The 20,928-nt window shown below is 50.7% G+C and overlaps 1 protein-coding gene across 4 annotated transcripts in view; it reads left to right on the top strand.

Moving 5' to 3' along the window:
• The first annotated feature begins 10,974 nt into the window (after positions 1–10,974).
• The window catches only part of LOC125628610 (uncharacterized), a 49,480-nt gene continuing 39,526 nt past the window's right edge, over positions 10,975–20,928 (top strand). Inside the window, exons 1-3 of one of the 4 annotated variants that reach the window (XM_075123914.1) lie at positions 10,975–11,082; positions 11,881–11,970; positions 18,005–18,131. In XM_075123914.1, coding sequence (XP_074980015.1) covers positions 18,098–18,131 — 34 coding nt within the window. In that variant the 5' untranslated portion in view covers positions 10,975–11,082; positions 11,881–11,970; positions 18,005–18,097. Of the gene's footprint in view, positions 11,083–11,880; positions 11,971–18,003; positions 18,132–19,347; positions 19,441–20,928 lie in introns of those variants that run through there. The other 3 variants (XM_075123913.1, XR_012666284.1, XM_048833767.2) reach the window with 3 other exon arrangements.

Below are 20,928 nucleotides of genomic sequence, written 5' to 3'. Positions count from 1 at the left end.
TGCTGCGATCCACTCCACCTTCCCACAGGACCTAGCAGCAGAAGGTGGAGAGCTGAACTGTGGGATGCACTGCTCTCACTGTGGATACGACTGCCCTGCATGTGGACATGCTATGCTGACAGAGGAAGACAGTGTGAACACTGCAACAATGATTTTCTTGTAATGCTTTTTGATCATTGACCAGTGTAGACATAGCCTAAGTTTACCTAAGAGCTGCTTTTAGTGTAGACATTTACAGAGTTAGGTTGATGTAAGCTGCCTTAAGTCGACCTAACGCTGTAATCTAGACCAGGGCTAAGAGCAAAAGCTTGTCTATCTGATCAACAGAAGTTGCTCCAATAGAAAATATTACTCAACCACCTTGTCTCTCTTTCAGCAAATGGTCATTCATCTCAATGTCTCCAGTGTATCTCAGCTACATTCTGGCAAACTAATATCCAGTTCTGTGATGAGGCGGCCTTCAGCAAAAAGGGAAAAACCCATAAAGAAGTGGTAGAAGACACTTTGTTTTATGTAAAGTGAAATTCCAGAGCAGGTTACATCTGATGTCCAAGAATCAGGCCAGGAGATCGCCCCATTGAATTCTCCTCTAATCTGCTTCACTCAGCAAAGTCTCATGATTAATTAGCATTATTAGTGTGGCTTAGAATCATCATAATGGGAACAGTCCACATTTCCACCTGCAAACAATCCGAATTCAGCAGGCAAAAGCCCAGAAGTGGCTTTGTGACTAGTTGGGAACTGAGATTTAAACTCTGAACGATCATACTGTGTTTGGGATCCATTCAAATTCCCCTTCCAGCTCTGTGCCATTTTCATCTCCAACCCTAAGTAGTCTGATTTAGGATCAAAGAAATAAAAACATGATTCTGAAGCATAAAGGTAGGCTACAAGGATGATCAGAGAAATGGAGAACCTTCCTTATGAGAGGAAGCTAAAGGAGCTTGCCTTGTTTAGCCTAAGAAAACAAAGGCTGATTGGAAAGATGATTGCTCTCTATAAATACATCAGAGGCATAAACACCAGGGAGGGAGCTATTTAAGTTAGGGCCCAATGTGGGAATAAGAACAAATGGATATAAACTGGCCCTCAACAAATTTAGGCTTGAAATTACAAGATTTCTAACCACCAGAGGAGTGACGTTGTAAAACAGCCTCACAAGGGGAGTAGTGGGGGCAAAAAACCTAACTTGTTTCAAGACTGATCTTGCTACTTTTATGGAGGAGATGGCATGATGAGATTGCCTACAATGGCACATGGCCCCCGCATGATTGTTGTTACAAACATTTCCAGTGGCCAGAGATGGGACACTAGAGGGGGAGGACTCTGAGTTCCTATGGAGAATTTTTCCCCAGCTCTCTGGCTGGTGGGTCTTGCTCACATGTCCATGGTCTAACTGATCGTCATGTTTGGTGGTGGAGACCCTGGTTAGGGGTGTGGAGTTGCCTTCCTCTGTAGCATGGGGCATAGGTAACATTCTGGTTTGGATGAGAGTTAACTGTGGAATCTCTGTAACTTGAAATCTTTAAATCATGGGTTGAGGACTTCAGGAGCTCAGCCAGAGGTTGCATACAGGAGTGGGTGGGGGAGGTTCTGTGGCCTGCAATGGGCAGGAGGCTTACGAGATGATCATGATGGTCCTTTCTCGACTTTAAGTCTATTAGCCTCTGAGAGCTAAGGACACTGCATCATGGGACAGTTTGGGAGGTGGAGAGGCAGAATGTGAAAAAGATAAACTCTGAGTGGGTCAGACAGAAGGGAACGCTGCTGGGGCGATGCTGCAGGAGGGAATCCCTGTGAATCACCCCATCGCCTTCGGGTTTCACAGAGGCTGAAGCGACACTTTTCCCCTAACCTTGCTCCTGCTTTTTATTTAAATATATTTTAAATGAGGAAAAAGGTACAAAACATCCTCAGCACACCCCAGGGCACCGCGTGAGCAACTGGGAATGAGACGATCTGTTCCAGAGGGTGAACTCTGCGGCTCTAACAATCACTTTGCAGTGGGAGGAAGAGTATAAATGTGATGCTCCAGATTGGCTTTGACTAGGAGATGGAGGCTGGGTCAGGGCATAAGGAAATGTGCTTGATAACCCTGGACACTAGACATGGGAAATGTAGTTACTGTAAGAATAGTTGGGCTTTTACATCCGGATAGCTAATGCGAGCTACCTAACTCCATAGAAAATCCTACTGGGGATGAGGCCCGGGTAGATTTTACGCTGATATAGTTAGCTGAGGTCACCCGTATCTCCCACACCCTGAGCTGACTGACACTCCCGGTATGAGGGACACACATTCCCATGAGTCATAGGACTACAGAGTTTACAGAAAGGAACATGGGATTCACCTAGGGTAACCAGATAGAAAGTGTGAAGAATCAGGATGGGGGGTGGGGGAGAGAAATAGATGCCTATAAAAGACAAAACCCCAAATATCGGGACTGTCCCTATAAAATCGGGACATCTGGTCACCCTAGATTCATAGAATTTCAGGGTAGGAAGGGACCTCACGAGGTCATCTAGTCCAACCCCCTGCTCAAAGCAGGACCAACCCCAACTAAATCATCCCAGCCAGGGCTTTGTCAAGCCTGACCTTAAAAACTTCTAAGGAAGGTGTCACGGAGTCCCTGGGCGATGCTCTGGAACTGCTCCCCATGAAGCCAGTCAGGACTCTGGGGCAGTCGCCTTTCTGTGAGCAGCCTGTCTTCAGGACACACAGCTCACCCGGCTTCCACCTTCCTGGGTCTGACCTCGGAGCATTCAGCATCCTCTGCCCCTCCGTGCGCTTCCCCCCAGCGAGTCCGCTCAGGCGGGGCTCCTGGGGAAGCCAGAGGGTCCTGCACCCCAACTTCGCAGTCAGATGTGACTCTCAACCAGCCAGTAAAACAGAAGGTTTATTAGACGACAGGAACATGGTCTAAAACAGAGCTTGCAGGTGCAGAGAACGGGACCCCTCAGCTGGGTCCATTTTGGGGGGCAGTGAGCCAGACAACCACGTCTGCACTTCACTCCATGTCCCAGCCAGCCCCAAACTGAAAACCCCTCCAGCCTCTCCTCCTCTGGGCTTTGTTCCTTTCCCGGGCCAGGTGGTCACCTGATTCCTTTGTTCTCCAACCCTTTAGCTCTCACCTTGCAGGGGGGAAGGGCCCAGGCCATTAGTTGCCAGGAAACAGGGTGTCGGCCATTCTCTGTGTCCAGACCCCTGCACACACCTGCCCTCTAGGGCTCTGCAATGATCATACACCCTTACCCCACCCCCTAGATACTTAAGAACTGCCTAGGGGAAACTGAGGCACCCCCACACTATTCAGAGGAAACATTAAGAACAGTCCCACTTCGTCACATCTCTCCCCCCTTCGAGATCGAACTGAGCGGGGTCACTTTAGCCGGTGACCTGGGGAAGTTCGAAGCCGTTCCCTTGGATGCCCCAGCATCTCTCCCATTCCTTGGTAGGAGTTACACCAGGCCCTTCCAGTTTCACGCCCTCCCTTAGGTCAGGGGTGGTCGATAGCACTCGCAGGCCGCATGTGGGAAGGTTTATGCAGCCCATGCCCTTTGGCCACCCCAAGAATGTCTCCCCATTGACCATCACCTTCTGCTCCCACTGGAGGTCCGGGGGGCCTGGCCCCAGGAAACTCCACACAGACATATAGGTTGGGGTCAGGAGTGGGAGCCTGTCCACATCCCCAACCATCTGGCTGACGGAGTCTATGGCCTTGGGACCCAGCAAGGGAGCTAGACACCGGGGCTTTTCCGCAGGGTCCCCTTGGTTCAAATCACCAGCCTGCTCAAAGGCAGTGAGGTGGGCATCCACACCCGCCCCTCCTTAACCAGGGGCAGCAATTTAGTCTCGAGGTTCCCTGCGGAACTGGCCCCCCGGGATCTATCCCCACTCACCCCTGGGGGGTCCCCTAGGCCTCTCCGCTCCCCCACCGCCAGTTCATGCTGCTGCTGCTTCTGCAGCTCTTTCTCGGGCTCTCGCTGTCTCCCACGGTCCTCTTGCTCTCTCAGACTCAGCTCCAATCCCGTCCCTCTCCAATCCCCCGATGGGGAACCCGATCGTGAAGACCCCCGTCTGGTCGGGGACAGGAGTCTTGGCGATGCCTGGCTCCCGCTTCAGCTGCTCCCAGATCCTGCTATAGCCCCAGTTGGGGTCAGGAATCTGTTCCTTAGAGCGGTCATCCTCCTTCAGCTGCACGATTAACTCTGCTTTGGTGAACTTTCCAACGCTCAACCCTCTCTTTCTGCACAGGGTTACAATGTCCTTCTTAAGGAGACGGTGACAGGCCATCACTCCGCTCCTCCCAAGTTGTTGTGGACTCACAGGCCCATGTGTTCTCAGCTCCCCACGGTTTCCAGGGAGAACCCCTCGTGTGCCAGCCCTTCTCGAGGTCACCACCTCTTTGCCAGGGTCGAGCTGCAGACTCCTCCGCCCCTTGGACTGCTCGCTGCAATCCCCAGGGGAACCCTGTTACTGCAAAAGTCCTTCTCGCTGGTCACACACTCCCAGGGGTTAACCGCCCCCCGAAACCGCTCCTCTCTGAGCCTTCAGCAGGCCTGGTCCTCGGCAATCCCCCTTCGTGTTACTGCTCCCCAGTCACTTACTGCAGGAAGCACCATCCACGGGGTGCAGTACATCCCACCGCTGCCACCAGTTGTCACGGAGTCCCTGGGCGATGCTCTGGAACTGCTCCCCATGAAGCCAGTCAGGACTCTGGGGCAGTCGCCTTCCTGTGAGCAGCCTGTCTTCAGGACACACAGCTCACCCGGCTTCCACCTTCCTGGGTCTGACCTCGGAGCATTCAGCATCCTCTGCCCCTCCGTGCGCTTCCCCCCAGCGAGTCCGCTCAGGCGGGGCTCCTGGGGAAGCCAGAGGGTCCTGCACCCCAACTTCGCAGTCAGATGTGACTCTCAACCAGCCAGTAAAACAGAAGGTTTATTAGACGACAGGAACATGGTCTAAAACAGAGCTTGCAGGTGCAGAGAACGGGACCCCTCAGCTGGGTCCATTTTGGGGGGCAGTGAGCCAGACAACCACGTCTGCACTTCACTCCATGTCCCAGCCAGCCCCAAACTGAAAACTCCCTCCAGCCCCTCCTCCTCTGGGCTTTGTTCCTTTCCCGGGCCAGGTGGTCACCTGATTCCTTTGTTCTCCAACCCTTTAGCTCTCACCTTGCAGGGGGGAAGGGCCCAGGCCATTAGTTGCCAGGAAACAGGGTGTCGGCCATTCTCTGTGTCCAGACCCCTGCACACACCTGCCCTCTAGGGCTCTGCAATGATCATACACCCTTACCCCACCCCCTAGATACTTAAGAACTGCCTAGGGGAAACTGAGGCACCCCCACACTATTCAGAGGAAACATTAAGAACAGTCCCACTTCGTCACAGAAGGCGATTCAACCATCTCCCTAGGTAACCCATTCCAGTGTTTCACCACCCTCCTAGTGAAAAAGTTTTTCCTAATATCCAACCTAAACCTCCCACACTGCAACTTGAGACCATTAGTCCTCGTTCTGTCATCCACTACCACTGAGAACAGCCGAGCTCCATCCTCTTTGGAACCCCCTTTCAGGTAGCTGAAAGTAGCTATCCAATCTCCCCTCATTCTTCTCTTCCACAGACTAAACAATCCCAGTTCCCTCAGCCTCTCCTCATAACTCATGTGTTCCAGTCCCCTCATCATTTTTGTTGCCCTCCGCTGGACTCTTTCCAATTTTTCCACATCCTTCTTGTAGTGTGGGGTCCAAAACTGGACACAGTACTCCAGATGAGGCCTCACCAATGTCGAATAGAGGGGAACGATCACATCCCTCAGTCTGCTGGCAATGCCCCTACTTATACATCCCAAAATGCCATTGGCCTTCTTGGCAACAAGGGCACACTGTTGACTCATATCCAGCTTCTCGTCCACTGTCACCCCTAGGTCCTTTTCTGCAGAACTGCTGCCGAGCCATTCGGTCCCCAGCCTGTAGCGGTGCATGGGATTCTTCCGTCCTAAGTGCAGGACTCTGCACTTGTCCTTGTTGAACCTCATCAGATTTCTTTTGGCCCAATCCTCCAATTTGTGTAGGGCCCTCTGTATCCTATCCCTACCCTCCAGTGTATCTACCTCTCCTCACAGTTTAGTGTCCTCTGCAAACTTGCTGAGGGTGCAATCCACACCATCCTCCAGATCATTTATGAAGATATTGACAAAACCGGCCCGAAGACCGACCCTTGGGGCACTCCACTTGATACCAGCTGCCAACTAGACATGGAGCCATTGATCACTACCCGCTGAGATGACCCAAGGGCTAGCTGGAAAAGACAAAAGTGGGCAACCACATGAGGAGCTGAATAACCAGATGTCAGAATTAGGAAAAGTATTAAAGAAGAAAATCATTTGTCATTCCGAGATAAGATTTTTATGGCTTATTATTTCCGCCAGGGTGTCCGAGCCTCCAACGTAGACCAACGATAGTTGGGGAGGCACCAGCAAGGAGACGTGTTACCTTGACTTCTAGGCCGCAATGCCCTGAAGCTAAGGGTGGTCAGGCAAACTCTGCCTATAGCGGCCCTTATCCCGCCCCAAATGGGGACAGGGAGTGCTTGCCCTGCAACAAGGCTCAACAGCCTTTAATTCCTCTGGGAAAGGAGAATGTGAAAAAAAAGAATCAGGCCCTGGGACTTCAGGAGGACCAAGTCAAAGATCCCAGGAACCTGCAGGGAAGACAGATTGTGGATACTGCAGATGGAGAGTGGAAAAAGTGAGACCCTTTTAGTACCCAGAAATTTCCCTTCCAACCTAGGACATCACAGGGAAGCACACATTTGTGGCAGGGATGGAGCGTATTTTCGGTGCAAGGAACATAAGATTTCATCAAAAGTGGCTGCCTCACAGGTCTTAGGGAAGAGACGTATGCATAGTAGCCGGGGGGAAGGCACTGAGCAATAGAGAGACGAGAAGAGTGAAAATAATAAAATATGAAAAATATGTAAAACAAAGTGACACTGGACTGTTGTAAGAAGGGGCTGCAGGCTCTATATCAATATGGCCTGGGCAGGGATTCTGTGTTTATGTTCTGGGATCCCCCATAGCTCCACATCCCCTAAACCTCCCTTCCCCTATGTCCCACTGACCCATTCCACATGCTTCCCAGGTGTCCCTTGGTCCAATTTCTCCAACCCCCCCGTGACAGAGTTGGAGCTGCTCTGCAGTGTTGGTGAATATTTTATGATCACCTGGATATTGGGATATTTACTGTGTGAATAATTCGGTTTAGTTTAATGCGGGGGCTGTAAGGAAAACAAGCAGAAAGGGAAGGCAAATGGTTCATGATGAGATACACCTTGGTGGTCCCTTGTTAAGAGACAAGGCCTGAACTATTAGCTTTGAATATTCTAGCTCCTGTCTCCAAGCCACTTACAGAACGGGGTTTGACGAGCCAGGCCAAGGCCTGGGACCAAGAAAATCAAAAGGATTGGGGCAGTTTAAAAAGGGACTCCCGCTACAAAGAGGGATGGCTGCTCAGATAATTAGTTGGAGAAGTGAGACAGAGACTCGTGGACTGAGCAGGGGTGTGTGAAGAAGGAAGGTCTGCCTAGATGATCACTGGGGATGGCGGGCCTTTAGGTAAGACAAGCATGTGTGAAAACTAATTTTTAAAATCCTTATTTCTCTTTTGCTTTTTCCCTATGCAAAACAAACATGACTGCCGTTTGAAGAAGGCTGTTTTGTCACTGTGCACTCCTGATCCCAGACTCCTGAAGGTCTTTGCACTCAACTTGGTCTGCTGGGTAAGCACAGTTCACACATGGGTTATTGCCTCCCAGGGCCCTGTCTCGGAGCAAGAGTATTCCAGAATTCCACTCCAGGAGAGGAGATGCACGAGGCCTGACAGCTTAGGGGACGGTGGTGGAGGTACTTAGAGAGACCTGGGAGGGGACAGAGGTGTAGCTATGATACCCAGTCCTCCTCCTTCCCACCAATCTCAGCTCTTCCCACCTTACGCGACCTCAGGAGTACCCGTTCCTTGTGTTCGTTCCTTCCTGCCCCTTGCCAAATCCCTCCTCACTACCAGTTTCCCCAAATTTCCTGTTCCCCAACCACTTTGCACCCCACCCTGCAACTATGCCAAGTGTAACTTGCTCCTAACTCCTAGGAGCCCCTGCCAAAAAAAAGAATCCCTTGCCTCCCTTCCATTGCAACCATCCCAATTTCCTGGAGCACCCACTACCCTGCACCCACCCTTCCTTTACTTTCACCAACAACTTGTCCAGCTCCTTGAGCTCCTGATCCAACTCCTTCTCATTACTGCTAGCCCTGCATGGCACCAAACTCCAGACAACATCTGCACCATAGGTAACAAAGCAAAGGGAGATGGGAAGCTGAGTTGTGCATATTATTAAGAAAACAGTATTACTAAAAAAATTCCCAGATTCTCCACAGGGTGACATGTTCCAAGCGAAGGGCTAGGATTACGAATCATAGAAACGTGGTGCTGGAAAGGACCTTGAGAGGCCATCTAGTCCATCCCTCTGTGCTGAGGCAGGACCATTATACCTAGACCATCCCTGACAATTTGGCCTAACCTGTTCTAAAACATCTTCAATGATGAGGATCCCACAGTTTACTTGGTAACCTATTCCAGTACTTATCTATCCTCATTGTTAGAATTTTGTTCCCTAATATTCAACCTAAATCTCCCTGGCTGCAGATTAAGCCAATTAGTTCTTGTCCTCCCCCTGTGAACATGGACAGCAATTGATCACCGTCCTCTTTGTAACAGCCCTTAACATCTAGGAAGACTAATATCAGCTTCCCTCTCGGCCTTCTTTTCCCATGACTAAACATGACCTATGTGGAAAGGTTGAAAGAACTGGGCATGTCTGAGGATAACGAGGCAGCTTTGTGGCTGTTTACTTCTGAATGGATATGAGCAGGGCCAGACTGCGTTGCTCAAGGTGAGAGAACAGGATGTTGCGGTATTTGAAATGGGGACGATCTCCTGCACAAGAGCTTTAGCTGTGTGGATGGGTAGCAAAAGCCCTATTTGAGCGACATTATGCAGAAAGAAAACACAAGATCTAGACACGGCCTGGATGTGAGGCACTGCAGGGGGGTCCGTGGTGAAGATGCTATTGTGTGTGTTGTGTTCCACAGACACGAATACCAGCATTTCTCTGTGTGCCCTGTGTCAGCTGCACTGGAATTGAAGGGGGGAGTGACGGCTTGCAGCAGCTTGGCAGAGCTGCGACAAGGATACGAAGGGTGTGTTCTCACCACTGGGATGTCAGCCATCTGGGGGTATATTTGCTAGCGCCCTAGAGGAGCTACAGGTACATTAACACACGTACGCCTGTGACAACGGACCAGCTCAGTCATCAGTAGGACTGTCAGCTGCCCCCTGGGCTGGACAAAGGTGCCCCTCCCATGAGTTCTCTTTTACACATTGATACAAACAAGTTACATATTACACTCCTGATGTGGTTAGCCCCCAACCCTGCACCTTGCACCTGCTGCTTTGAACAAAACATCCCCACCCATCATTCTGTCCTCCCACCCTTCTCTTACTCGGGGTCGGTGTGTTCCTGACCCATCCCCCAGGAATGTGTTCACATAAATAGCCAGGACCTAATACTACTTAGGAATGCCTGGGTTTTTGCAATGCTAGCCATGCCTTGGCCAAGTTCACGTACCGGACAGTGAACTCATAAGCAAGCACCTGCTTTGTGACGGGGCCTGACTTTGGTTCACAGCACGGGCTTTTGCTCACTTTGATTCAGGCCTCCGGTCTTGCACCAGGCCCAGGGCTCCAAGCTCTCTCGAATACAGGGATATTTTGCACGTCTGCGATAGTTTGTGCGGAACAGGCTCCGTGTTTGAGTGAAAGCTGCTTCTGTTCCCCATGTCACACACGCACCCAGATGTTACCTCAGCAACAAGACGGTGTGAGACTTTTGTGCTATTCGGCTCCTGGGCTCTGTTCCCAGTGCTGTCGGGCAGGGCACAGGGCTGGGGGGGGGTGTGTCCCGGGCATGTTGGGGTGATGCTGAGACAGGGCAGAGTTAAGGTGGCATTGTGGGCATGACGTATACCATAACTCCTCATTCCCCCTTCTAGCAACCGCGGGGACGGGAACCCTTACCCAGCGAGGCCACCGTCTCACAGGTCTCCTGCATGACGCCCCCTCTTCCTCGGTGAAATACACCGCCTCGAAAGCCACCGGCCCCTGAAAGCACAAGGGCCCCCTCCTTTTACCCACCCTGGCTGTTTCCCGCCCTCTCCCACCTCCAGACCCAGCTCCCCCCAAGTTCCCTCCCTCCTGGGGAGTTTCTGCCCCTCTCTCGCGACCAGGATCAGGATCCCTTCCCGAGCGGGGCCCCTGGCCCCTGGCCCCGGGGAGCAAGCCATGGCCAGGGCTCGGCAGCCGGCGCGGGGGGAAAGGGGGGGCAGGGTTGAGTCCCCCCGCCCCCCCCCCGCAGGGGCCAGGCCGGGTCCCCCTTTGGCAGAGCCCAGCCGAAGGAGTCATGGGGGGCGGGGGGATCCCCCCAGAGCTGGTCCCCGGGCGGGGGGGGGGGGCAGCCCAACCCCAGCCCCGGGCGGGAATAGGGAGAGGTGGGAACTGGCTTCTCCTCCCCTTCTTCCCAGGAAACGGGGTCTGGGAATCCCCCCCCCCTCGGGCTGCGGGGGGGCTCCGGCCCAGGGGCTGCCCCTCCCCCCCCCGGGCAGGGAGGGGTTAATGCCGGCCCCCGCGGGGGGGGAGGGGCAGGAGCCGCGGGGGGGGGGCGGGGACAGGCTCCTGCCGGGGGGGGGGGGGGTCCCCCGAGCTCCCCGCGGCCGGAGCGGGGCGGGGCCGGGAGCGGCGGGCGGGGCAAGGGGCGGGGCTGTGGAGAACCCCGCCCCCAGCGGGGGGGGGAGGGGCGGTGCCGCCTCACAGCCCCGCGCGCGCGCGCCGCGCTCCAACGGCCCTAACGGCCGCAACCGTCACGTGCCTCCATCCTTCCCCCCTCTCCTCCCCTCCCCTGCCCCGCGCGCACCCCTGGGTACGTCACTTCCGGGGCCCGCTGCGGCGGCGGCGGGAAGCGCGGGGCAGAGCCGGTAAGAGCCGGGCGGGGTGGGGGCGGGGCGCCCGGCCTGGGTCCGAGCCGCTCCTCGCGGGGGGGGGGAACTGGGCCGAGACCCCCCCGGGCCGGGGCCAGGCCGGAAGCGGGGCCTGCGCTGGTTGGTCCCGGTTCGGCCTCCGTAGTGGGCGGGGGGGGGGGGTTGAAGTGTCTCTGGTCCCTGGGAGAAGCGGGGGGGGGCACCTGCCCATCCCCCGCTGCTGCCCCCTTCCCTGGTCCAGGGACCGCCCCCCCCCCCCGGGCCCCTTCAAACTGCCCCCCCCCGCGGCCCGTGTGAAGGGGGGGGACCCACTTCGTGTCTGTCTGTGCTGGGCAGTCCCATAAAATCCCTTCAAACGGCCCCCCTCCCCCTCCCCCGGCCCCATGAAATCCCCCCCCGCCCGCCCCGGGGGGGTTTCTCGCCTCTTCTCAAAGGGGGGTTTGTGACCCGCCCCCCCCCAACTGATGGCTAGAAAATATCCCCCAAATCCCCCCCCCCACTTGCTCCCTCCTCGTCCGCTCGACCGGGCTGGGCCCCGAGCGTTGGGCCCCGTCCCGCCAGCGGTCACCTACGCCCCCCGTCTGCGACTTCGCCCTTTCCCCCCATCCGCCAGCCGGGGGGTGCGTTTCCCTGCCAACGCTGCCTCTTCTCGCTCGGTCCCTCGGGTTTCACCGCCGACCCACAGCTGGCCCGCGCGGCGGAGAGGAGGTCTGGGGGGCTTGGGGTTTTTTCCCCAAATTGCCTGGCCTGGCGGCGGTGGGTTTTATTCTGTGGGTTGTGTTTTTCTACGTATAGATTGCATCGCACCATAGAAATGTAGGGCTGGCCAGGACCTCAAGACGTCAGCAAGTCCAGCTCTCTCTGCCGAGGCAGGACCAAGTGCAGGTAGCACTTTTTAGGGTAAAAGGGCTTGTCAGGTGTTTGCTCTCTAGGGAGCATGTCACCGGCCAGGGGTTGCAGACTTTCAGGAGTGGGGCGCTGGATTGTATTTAGTAATCTCAAAATAAAAGGTTAAGATGGTTGGTTCACAATATCCAATGAAATCTTCCAAACGATTATACAAATAGACTCTAATACTATGAAAACAATGTAATATTAATACCGATTCAAAACCGAAATTAAAATTATGAGATAAACGCATGAGAACTGAACTGACACCTAATTTCCATGTCTTAATGCCTGAAATTTTGACACTCTCTCACACCATCTTTTCTTTTTAAAAGCTATGTACCGCACACAGTCAAGTTAATGAACGAAAGCACACCAATTATTGACTGCTTTGTGTTCCATTTGCATCTGATTAAGCACCTAATTAAAACTGTACCACTGTACGTGGAAATGCCTCAACAGAGCTTCGCTCCAATGCATTTAAATCTGAATGAAAAGTTTCAAAATTAAATACATGTCAGGATGGTAAACGGGGAAAATACACAGAAGTGCCTCTACCGAGTCCTGTTAACTTCTTGTCCCAACCCACCATGAGTTCTGTCTATTGGTCAACTGAGCTCCCAGTCCCACATCAGCTGTGCCCTCTCCTAGCCTAACCCGTTTCTACTGCAGTTCTTCATTCCCCTCGTCCAGGCAGGGGGTTGGTGCTGCAGCCCCTTAGACACCTGCATCAGTCACTGTCTCACATACTGGGGCTATTTAGATTTCAGGGAACGATTTATCAGAGTTACTGACTCTGGGAGGTGGGAGAGAGGAGAGACTGAGAGGGAGTTTGTTTCCCCACACTCTGCTGGGCCATGTTCAACCCTGGTAGTCTCCATGTTACCTCATCCTCCACCCTCCCCCATGTGTCTCTCCTCATGTGTCAGAGTGTCCTCTTCTGATCATAATGCCACTGGCCTCAGCAGAGCTCCCAGACAGGAGCTACATCACGATGGGGTTACGGTACTGAGAGTAAAATACATCACAGGGAGGGTGTAATTATCCTCAAAGGAAGCATTACAGTCTAGGAAGTGAAAGAATTAAAATACTTCATTACTTGAAAGTACGCTTGAAAGGATTGGATTTTTATGAATAAATTGCAGTAAATGTTGATTTCACTGTACACACAGAGATGAAAAAATATTTATATAGGTAATATACAGAAATGCTTCTGGAGAAAGTAGAGTTTGATTTATGGATATTTACACTGTATGTTTTGCATGTGACATTGACAATTTGTGTTTGAACAGTTATAAAGATTTGGCTTTTTGAATCTCAACATTTACTGTAATTAAATAATTGTTGTCTGACCATCCCCATAACTTCCCACAGATCTGAACATTGAAATTGTAAACATTGAAGAAAGGGCTTAAAAATAAATATCTATATCATCTATTGAAATTAAAAAAAGAAATAGACAAAATGAATTTTGCCAAACCCACTTAACAGCAATCGCAATGTGCTATGGGATGGAAATTCACAGCTAAGGCACCCAACCTTAATTCTGCCCCATAGTGACAGCAGGCAATGGTCATAGGGCTACGAATAAGGCATTTTAGTGTATAAAGTCCCAGATTAGATTATACTGATTTGTAAAGACACATCAGATCTTTCCCTCATGGTATCACCTTCACTGGTTGTTTCTTTTATTGGTAATTCCCAGAAGTCAATAGATAAATAACATTCTATTGGTTATGAAGTTGCCATTTCAGATTTCTGGGGAATGGCTATACTTTTGCACTAGGAGCCAGGTCCTTGGAGAAACGGAGTCTTGGTGTCATTTTAACTTGTGCATACTCAGCAGCTTCTGGAATGTGGTTCAAAGTATTTCCATTTCCCTGGCCTGTTCTTACAAGTACTGCTATAGAATGTGGGGAGGGGCGGAAACTCACTGTAGGATCAGTAGCTGAATCCCTTAAGTATTTATAGCTCATCGGAAAAAGGATGGGGATTCATGGATGTCTGGGGATTTAATAATAAACACACAAATATCATTGTTCTTAATGAATTTTCATCTTCTAACTCTCATAACCCACTACTTATCCCTTGCTGCCCCCGGGAGTCTGGGGAGGGAGTACTAGTAAACTCCTTTGGCCACTGTGGAACCTAAGGGACAAGGATCCTTCACATCCCAGGATGGGGAAGGACCCTCAGGGGCTGGCTGCAGTTTCCCCTTGCTGCTGTGAGAGGAATGGAGTGGTCCCTCATATAAGACACAAACACACAGAAGGGCAGATGGGAACTGTAATTTCTTCCAGGGGCTTGAAAATGTTTGCTTTAGCATCCTGAGCTCTCTCTTCCTGTTTATGTCTCCTTCTGCCACTTTCAGATCTCTTGGAGGTAATTTCTTTTAGAACCAATTAAAAATCCCTCTCTTTGGTATCCTGGGACCAACATGGTTACAACAACTCCTTTCCCTTTGTACCCCCTTCCAATCTCACCTCCCCCTCAGCTGAGACTGTCCCATGTGATGGGAAAATAAGGGTTCAGTCCTGTCACTGGATTGGGTCTTGCCAGCACTAACGGGAGAGAGAGCCTGTGTGCATTAATGACAGCGGCAGCTCGGAGACACAGGGAGAAGAGATGGGAGTGAGCAGGTGATGTTTGTGCAGGGTGTGAGTTACTCATGTGGGAATTCTGCACCACTGCGTACGCACAGAATTCACGTCCTGCACAGAATTTCTTTTCTTTTCGGCATGCAGGAGATCCATTCTGCCCGAGAAGTGCTGCGGTTCTGCCCTTCACCCACCAGAGGCCCCTGTGGCACCAGAACGGCTGCGGCCAGCTGGGTTCATCTTGGTGGGAAATTGTTGCCCTGAGCTACACCCCAAATGGGAAGAGAGTTAGTGGGTGCAACTTGGGAGAGTCCTGAGACATGGCTGCCCCTGGGGGTGGGGAGAGGGTGGTCATTCTCTACTCGCAAGAGGGTGTGGAAGGGGCACAGGAGGAGCAAGTGTCCCCCATGGAGACTGCCCAGCCCCAGCTGCTTCTGCCCCCACCCTACCCCAAACCTCTTCACCCCTCCAACTATCAGCTGCCAGTCTTCCCGCGCTGCTACCCCTTCCTGACTGGCAGAGAAACTCTAAGCTCTATCCCCTTCTCTTTCCCCACAGAGGCTTGCCTTGCCCAGGGCTTTTCTGCCTGTGTGAATGGCAGGCAGGGATGAGGAGTTATCACTTTCTGGGAATGTACTGAACAGTCATCTAGTCACTGACACCTTCATTAATGCAGAAGTAAGGTTGCCCAGCAGTATGTTGGGCCTTGCCAGAATGTCAAGTTCAGCAAAAGTCAAACCTCCAAAAACTTGGAAGTACAGAGCTAATGTCCATGCCAATGCAACCTTAACTCTGCCCCCTGGAGCTGGCAACAGCCACGGGGAGGTAGCTGCCTGCACTCACCACTGTGTTAGGTGTAGCTGCACTGAAAGGTAGAGACATTAGTTAGAACAGCTTGGTGGAGGTGAGATTGTGATATGAGGCGATCTGGGTCTGAGTCCCCCCCCATGTGTGCGATGAAAGGAAAGAGGTGTAGGTGTACTTTGAGCTTCCAGTCTGTATCATTTCTGCACTGAGCTGGGCATGTTGTCAGGAGGAAACAGGGGACTGTTTACCATGGAAATGATCAGCAGCGAGGTGGGATCTGAGAGCAGTCTGTGTGCTTAACGATGGGTAAGTGAATGTAGAATGTTAGCTGGAACTTGTGTGAGAAAGGATGAAAGACTTGTAAAAAGGGGTGAAGAGGTGTTCAATTGACCAAGTGTGCGGCTGTTTCTGGGGAGCAGGCTCAGTGTCTGAGTGTAGAACGGGTGTCGGTAGCTCCTGTATGGTGCAACTCACTTAAAACCAAATTCCGTCTTAGCAAAGATAAAGAGCTTTATTGTGTGCCCTGGTTGTCGTTTTCCCTCGTACTTTAGTGACAGGCACTATTTCAAATGTCCGGGTGCACATAGGTGTGTTGTAGGACTAAAGAAAGGGTCACTGCTCCCATGGGTCAGAATTAGGATTACGCTGGTGTGTACCTTATCTCTGCATTTCCTGATTATTACAAGTTTGAGTTTTGCTGATCTCTCTTCTGGAGGGGCAGACAGCTCCAGGCAACCTCAAATCCTGCGTTCATAATGTTTTTTGTAAGTGAATTTTCTAGCTTTTTGCACAGAGCGATGTTGGCAGGAGGAGTTAGAAGCCCTATAGGCAGTTTTGGGTCTCACACAAGTTTGCACTCAGAGGCACAGAGAAGTGCAATGACTTACCCAAGGTCACCCAGCAGGCCTGTGCCAGAGCCAGGAATAGTCCCTGTCCAGTGCTCTTTCCACATAGGTGCTGGGTGATTCTGAAGTGCAGCTCCCTTCTCTTGTACTTTTATTTGTTATGGTGGAATGGGAATAATGGTCATGCTTTCAAATGTCTCTCCTTCGCCACCTTCTTCCTCTGCCACCATTTCCAGCTCCGTCTCCCCTTCTTTCAAGTGTTTGTCATGGGCAGTTTGTAACAGAGCCAATGAGAGAAATCTCTGACATGGTCGTGCCCCAGCTGGGCCTTCTGCTCCTAGACCAGCCATGCCCTAGCTGTGCCCAGTCTGCCCCTCCTCCAAACAAGTCCCCTCCCCTATACACTGTGGCCTGCCCCTCCACCCCATACAATGTGTAACGTGTACCTTTAAACTATTCATATCTGGGATTTCTGATGATTAAATTTCTGTTACCGTCAGCTCCCCCCAACCCCAGTTTCAGTTGTTTGGTGGTGCCCCAATAGTTTTCCACTGATAGTTTGGGAGGGAGCAAGGCTGGTCACTTGAGCCTTGCGTTACCTTGCCAGTTGACTAGTGAGAAGTGACGACTCCGTCTTGGGTGGATGGGCCAATCCCAGGGCCCGTTACCTCTCGGCGATTGATTTTACATTGCAGTAGTGTAACGCTGTTGCTCATATTTAGCTTTTGATCCACTATGACCCCCAGTAGTACTCCTTCCAAGGCAGTCATTTCCCATGTTGTATGTGTGCAACTGACTGTTCCTTCCTATGTGAAGTACTTTGGATTTGTCCATATTGAATGCCATCCTATTTACTTCAGACCATTTCTCCAGTTTGTCCAGAACATTTTGAATTTTAATTCTATCCTCCAAAGCACTTGCAACCCCTCCCAGCTTGCATCATCCGCAAACTTTATAAGAGTAATACAGAGATTCTGTTACTGGGAGGGTTTCGCCCTGTCTCAGAGGGTTACACCCTGGTGGGAGGGGGCTAGGCCTGTACTGGAATAAGCTCACTCTGTGCTTCACAGTGTGGCAGAACCTAAAATGTCCATTAGCAGGGAAAAATCCTATGGGGAAATTGTTATGATTTGCTGAATATGATTTTCCTATTTGTGTGCATGTGTCATGTTTGTATCAACATCTTATGATATTAGTAGATCATCTGTTTTTCTCCAAATCCAGGACAGAAATATTTATTGAACACTTCTACCTCTTCTGCATTATTTTTGATAATTCTGCCATTTCTGTCTAGTCATTTACCACTACTATTGTTAGGATTAATTTTGTACTTAGTATACTTCTAAAAACTTCCTTCTTATTTTCATTGATTGATCATTGATTTCTGATAGCTTTACTTACCAATTTTCTACAATTCTGACCTTCTAACTTATATTCTTTACTCTTGACTTCCCCTTTCTTCCATATATTTTATTTGGAGAGTGTTGGGATTCCTACCAGAGAGTCACCAGCAGGGTCCAGAGACGGCCCCATCTCCTCTATCAAGCTCTGGCTAGTAGCTATGTGATAAATGTGAAGACCCTGCCTCTGTCTGCCAGCTGGGAAACAGAAATGTCTTTCTTTCTACCCTCTGATGCCTCCTGGCTGCTCTAAGCAAGTTGGGCTGGGACTCTGTTAACATGTGCCTCCCGTAGCTTCCATTTACCTGGTGGTGCTGTTCTGTGACTAGTGGGGTTGTGACTGGGACAGCAGATACTGAGTGTTGGACTCTTGCTCTTTCAGGGGCCGGTGAGTTTCGAGGAAGTGGCTGTGTATTTCACCAGGGAAGAGGGGGTTCTGCTGGACCCCATTCAGAGAACCCTCTACAGAGATGTCATGCAGGAGAACTATGAGACGGTGGCCTTTCTGGGTAAGGAGTCCTGCCCCCTCGGTTATTAGAAGCTGTGGGGTCTCTAAAGAACCTGAGTTTGTAATAACTTTACACGTTTATTCATCATAGAAGTTTTGAGAAGTTTCCTTGCCCCCCCTTTTTTTGCCTTATCTCCCACACACTAGTATAATTTTTGGACATGTGCCTTTTTGGTGCTGTCAGTCATTTTAAAATTGCATTTAATATATCCTTATTGGATACATTAATAACTACATTAATAACTGTAGCTTTCATGCCTTTTGCTCATTTTAAGAGGAAAATATGTCGCCTGTAGAATTCTAAATTGAGTAAATAGGTGTATGACTCATGGATGGCTTGTGTGACAGTCAGATGAGCTCCTCTATTAATAGAGCGAATAATCTTGCCCTTCAGGACCCCACGGGTGAAGGGAGAACAGAGCTGTGGGAGGGGAGGAGAAGCAGGGGAGTAGATAATTCTGGGGTGCCAGGACATGGGGAGGGTGTGTGCAGGGTTAGAGTTCAGAAGCAGCAGGGAGGAATGAGATAGTGAGAGATGAGGAGGGAACACAAGAAGTTCCCACGGTGCCGGGAAGTGGTGTCGGCTGAGAGTAATGGGAAGAAGGGGAGGGGAGTGTGGAGGAAGGGCACCCAGGAAGTGGGCTGGGTGAGTCAGTGGGAGGGACGAAAGGTTTGGGGATCTAGAGCTGTGGGGGATCCCAGACCTTTAACCCCGAATCCCCACCCAAGCCTTGTTGCTTTAGAGCCTACACTCCAGTTTTATTTTTGTTCAGTTTCACTTCATTAAACATTTTTCCAGCCAAATATTATTTTAACTTATTACCCCCTTCCCCATATAACCTCCCCATGTCTATGCACAGAGACCCTGGTCACCGATCCTCAGTCCTTGCTGCATTCCTCCCTCCCATGGCAGGGCCGCTACCCAGGCACAAATGGGCACTTTGTTGGTGATGTCACAGGGTGGTAGTGTAGCCTGAACCATTTTTACACCCATAAGATTACGTCTTGGGGTACAACTTGCCCTTGTCCATGGCGACTCACAGTTATTTATATGAATACGGTACAACTGCTGAGACACTGCATAGCAACCTAATTGTGAAAGCCCGCCCCAAACTTCCTTCTTTCAGAATCCTGTGGTGTATTGCACCTGTTTGTGGTTACTCGTTAGTCTCTCAAAATGAGGGTGCAAAATATCTGACCTCGGGTTCTCTCCTTAGGCCAGACTTCAGCATAACTGCATAACCACAAAACCTGAACGTAATATAAGACCCTTAACTGTTGCAAGCTTACGCTATGTCTACACTACCGCGGTAAGTCGATCTACGCTGTGCAGCTCCAGCTACGTGAATAATATAGCTGGAGTCGATGTACCTTAGGTCAAGTTGCCGCAGGGTCTACTTACCTTACTCTTCTCGTAAGGGGTGGAGTACAGGGGTCCACTGGAGAGAGAGATCTGCAGTTGAGTTGGCGAGTCTTTACTTGACCTGCTACATCGACCATCAGTGGATCCATCTCAGAGCTTTGATCTCGGCTGTAGTGTAGTCCCTGCCCTTAATAACCCATTTATTTCCGTTCACCTCCTTGCCCCTCCACCCATGTTCCAAGCTAATAAGCAATACTCTGAACATGACATTTTACCTCTAGCGAGTATAAAATTGCCCACAAGACATGAGACTAGGTCATAGATCAGAAAATCAGGTCTGGGTCAACAGGAGTGAGAGTTTGGAAAGTGTCTTTTCCCCGCTCTCCCCATCTGCAGCTGCCACAAGCTGTCTTCCCTCCAGGCTCCTTGGATCTTTGAGCCTGGCCCTCCTGAGGTTGCGTGGCCCAGTTCTTGTTTCTTACATTCTCCTTTTCTGGAAGAATTAGAGGCTGTTGCTCCTCAATTTTAGTGGTTAATTCCCCAGCCTTCTCTACACAGTGATTGGTATTGCTATGATTATAAAGAGAAGGAGACATGAGGTGTCATGTAGCTGTCATGGGGTGATATGAATGGGTCATTAAGGACTGGCTGGGACCAACCTACATCAATGGAATACCCGACAGAGACAAGGGAATAATTGACACCTGTCCATGGGAGGATCTCTGCTTGGCTGATGAAGCATACATGGACTCGTTATGTTTTTGGGAGCAGGAAGAACTGGGCTCGCAGACGCAGGGAGCTCTGCCGGAGCGAAGACTAATGGACAGGCACAGTGAAAGGAAACCAAACTGTTTTCTACAGCAGCATGGCTCAAGGGCATTGGCCAGCATGGACTGTATTGTCTTCTTTGCTTCCCGGTGCTAATCTAAGGGCTTTCCAATGCTGTGTTTCAGCTGACTAATAAACCCTGCTGTGTTTTAGAAGTCTGCCCAATGTCCCAGCAAAAACTTGCTCTGTGCATTGAACGAGGAACAGTCTCTGAACAGGCAGAGCTCACAGGTTTATCTAGTAATATTCTCAGCTATACCTTAACCAATGATTGTACTGAAATTTAACTAACCAGTTCTAACATATTGTAACATAATTCTCTAACCAATTATGTCCCACTACCCTAATTAACGTACACCTAGCAAAATTAATTATATAGCAGACAGAAACAATTAGAGAACCAGACTGATTAACAAGGTAAAAGTGGTGGCCATAAAGATAAAACAATACAGAAATGAGGGTTTCACAAGCATTGAAAAGTGATTTCTTGCCAGACAGGATGCTATCAAACTACGTTTTCTTTAACCATCTTAAGATCTGTTTCTTTATCTGGTGGTGATGGGCACTATCCAGACAGGATCGTCTTTCTAACAGCCCAATACCACCT

This window comes from Caretta caretta, chromosome 28 (genome assembly GCF_965140235.1).
Source record: "Caretta caretta isolate rCarCar2 chromosome 28, rCarCar1.hap1, whole genome shotgun sequence".
In the NCBI taxonomy this organism is placed as follows: Eukaryota; Metazoa; Chordata; order Testudines; family Cheloniidae; genus Caretta; species Caretta caretta.
Note: the sequence above shows the minus strand (reverse complement) of the source record. Positions and strands in the feature narration are given on the sequence as shown.